Genomic DNA, 2673 nt, shown 5'->3' with positions numbered 1-2673 from the left:
TTCCGAGATTCATAATGGTTGTTGAGTACTCTTGAATGGTGTTGTAATTAGATTCCACCTCCATCTCAAGGTTCATGATCGTGTCTTGCTTTGCAAGGAGATCCATGTTCTGTCTTTTGATTATATCATCTTTGGATTTCAAAAGTTCTTCTAGAATTCTGATTCTTTCATCTTTGTCCATTCCTTTCTGCTTCTGAACTTCGACTTCTAACTCAGCATTTGCCAACTCTTTCTTTAGATGCTTACACTCGACTTTGGAAACTCTCAGCTTTTCATTTGCGACATCAGCGAAATGGCTAGCTCTAGAGCACTTTGGACATGATTGCGATTCCTTGGATGTTTCTGGCATTTCGGGTTCTGGGGTGGAAGGAGAATCCAAAGGAGTTGGGCTGGAGGCTTCTTCAGATTTCTTCGCCTTTCTAGACCGTTTCTTCTTCGGAACAGCAAATGAAACTTCTTGTTCCTTATCCTCCTCGATGACGTTGGTTTTTTCTGGTGGTGCTACTACGGAGACATCAGTCAATTCCATAAACTCCTGTCCCTCTTCTTCGGTTCGCGACGACTTGTTCAGCAGCGTTTCCAATCTCGGCTTCTCACAAAATACGCATGCCACATATGGCACCCACTTCATACACACCTTTTGACTGTGCAAAAACTGGTAAACCTTGGGAAGGTTTTCCAGGAGAATCGTCAGTTGGCATTGAAAGACGGCGGAGTGCATATCTTCAAGCTTCAGAGTAGAATTCCGTTCTTTGGTGACTAACTTGTACGCCCATTTAACTTCGCGCTTCGTTTCCGGCAAACAGTTGTAAAGATTTAGATACTCGAGTTCTTTATCCAAATCATCTTCTGTGAATCCTCCTTTTCGAACCTTCCGAATATGTTTGACGGCTACTGACGACTTCAAGTTCTCTTTATAAGTCTTCTCCCACTTTGCTTTGACCCATTCCACATCCTCCATACTGATAAAATAGTCACCTCCATTGTGACGGAAAATGTGTTCCACAGACTCAAAAAAGTTTATAATATGCTCAAATTGGCTTCGATTGATTCTTTGAAACACTTTCTTGAACATAGTAATGTCGCTGATTAGATCGTAGAGAGCATCGGTGGCAGGGACGCAATAAGTTCCATCGGGCGCTGGGATTGGGATGGGAGTGATATTGGATTCTCTGGTGTTAATTCGAATGAACTGAAAAAAAGAGGAAATTAGAAAATAAAGTTGTTTTAAGTCTTACCTCAATGTTCTTCATGTCTCCAATCTTCACTTTTTGAGCGACTTCTCGGAAATTGAATGTGGCCACATTCGTCATTTTGAGAAATCCTCCTCAAACTCCGATACGTCCATATTCTTGTTTTTCATTGATTGGAGCAGCTCATGTGCCATAACATAGGAATCCTTTCCAATTTTGAACAGTCTAACCGTTGCCTTCGAATCATCAGCAGACATAAAACTCTCCTCCAAGACCTTTTTGAATAGTTTTCCGACGGTCACAACCCACGAAAACATTTGGGTATAAAATTGCTTGTTCTTCGCTATTGGGTATTTCTCATCGAAAGATTTCAACATTTCATAAGATCCATCTGTAGACTCGACATTGGAAAAGTCCGGCAGATTGGGCATACACAATTCGGTGTTTTTGAATAATGCTTTTGCGCACTCATGCAGGTTTACAGCAAAAGTTTTAAGCTTTGCAAGGTCCACTTTGATCATTTCACAATTTGAATTGAATCGAGATTTCCAATCAGCTTCGAAACACTTCAGACGACTCTTCACTGCCAATCGAACCAATTCAGCTTGCCAACCTTCGAATGGACATGGAACAGCAAGAGAAATGAGTTCGAGGACATCCATCTTGTAGATATATTCAACTCCTTTGATACTGGTATGAATTAAAGGTAAGGTCGCATATATCCCATCGAATTGAAGCATAGTCACACATCCAGGAACAGTGAGGAAGTTTGCAAGTGCTTGGAAAAGAGCAGTCACGGATTCGAACATCCCTAATTGGCCACGGGAGCATTCCAAAAGGGATTCGAGGTTTGAGCGAATATCTGATTGGTCGCATTTCCAGTCGACGGGGATGAGCTGAAAATTAGGTACAGTTTAGGATGGAACTTATCATTAACAAGTTGTGTTCAAAAGTGCTAGAGCTTTAAAACCCCTGTATCATATGAGCCGAGAATTGGTTTCAAAAACTAACCTCGTTTGGAATACACCGCTTCACTAGTTGTTTCACATTCTCGGACGAGAAAACCATATCCTTGCTGGAAACAAGCATTGTACACTGAGTTGAGATCTGAAAATAAGAAATTAAATAATGGAAAAAATGAAGCGAAAACAAAGGAGGTAATATTGATGAAGTGATTCTGTCTGCCTGGGAATTAACCTACTTGATGGTAGATGGATTCGTTGCAATATTCATCAGTATATGCTATTTCCTTGTTGTTATCGCTTTAGTCATCGGAATAAGAAGAGCCAATAAGATAAGGAAAAATGTCAGCAAGGAGGAGCAGTGAGTTTTTTTGGATTTGGGGTCTGAAGTGATAAAAATGAATTTCAGATCCAGGACCAATACATATGCATTGGTATTGTCTATGGCGTTCAGTTTATTTGTCTCAGAAGCGTTTTATGCTGCCTTATTCTACGCAAGGGATATTTATTTCGGCTAT

At 40.6% G+C, this 2673-nt stretch overlaps 1 protein-coding gene across 1 annotated transcript in view; it reads right to left on the bottom strand.

Annotated features, from left to right (window-relative positions):
* Positions 1–1502: 1502 nt before the first annotated feature.
* CBG24460 overlaps positions 1503–2673 on the bottom strand; it is a gene marked incomplete at both ends in the record, with an annotated part of 3029 nt that continues 1858 nt past the window's right edge. Inside the window, 3 exons of the mRNA XM_002648253.1 lie at positions 1503–2089; positions 2205–2300; positions 2395–2455. Coding sequence (XP_002648299.1) covers positions 1503–2089; positions 2205–2300; positions 2395–2455 — 744 coding nt within the window. The remainder of the gene's footprint in view (positions 2090–2204; positions 2301–2394; positions 2456–2673) is intronic.

Source organism: Caenorhabditis briggsae (assembly GCF_000004555.2).
Source record: "Caenorhabditis briggsae AF16 supercontig from assembly CB4, cb25.NA_161, whole genome shotgun sequence".
Taxonomy (NCBI): Eukaryota; Metazoa; Nematoda; class Chromadorea; order Rhabditida; family Rhabditidae; genus Caenorhabditis; species Caenorhabditis briggsae.
Note: the sequence above shows the minus strand (reverse complement) of the source record. Positions and strands in the feature narration are given on the sequence as shown.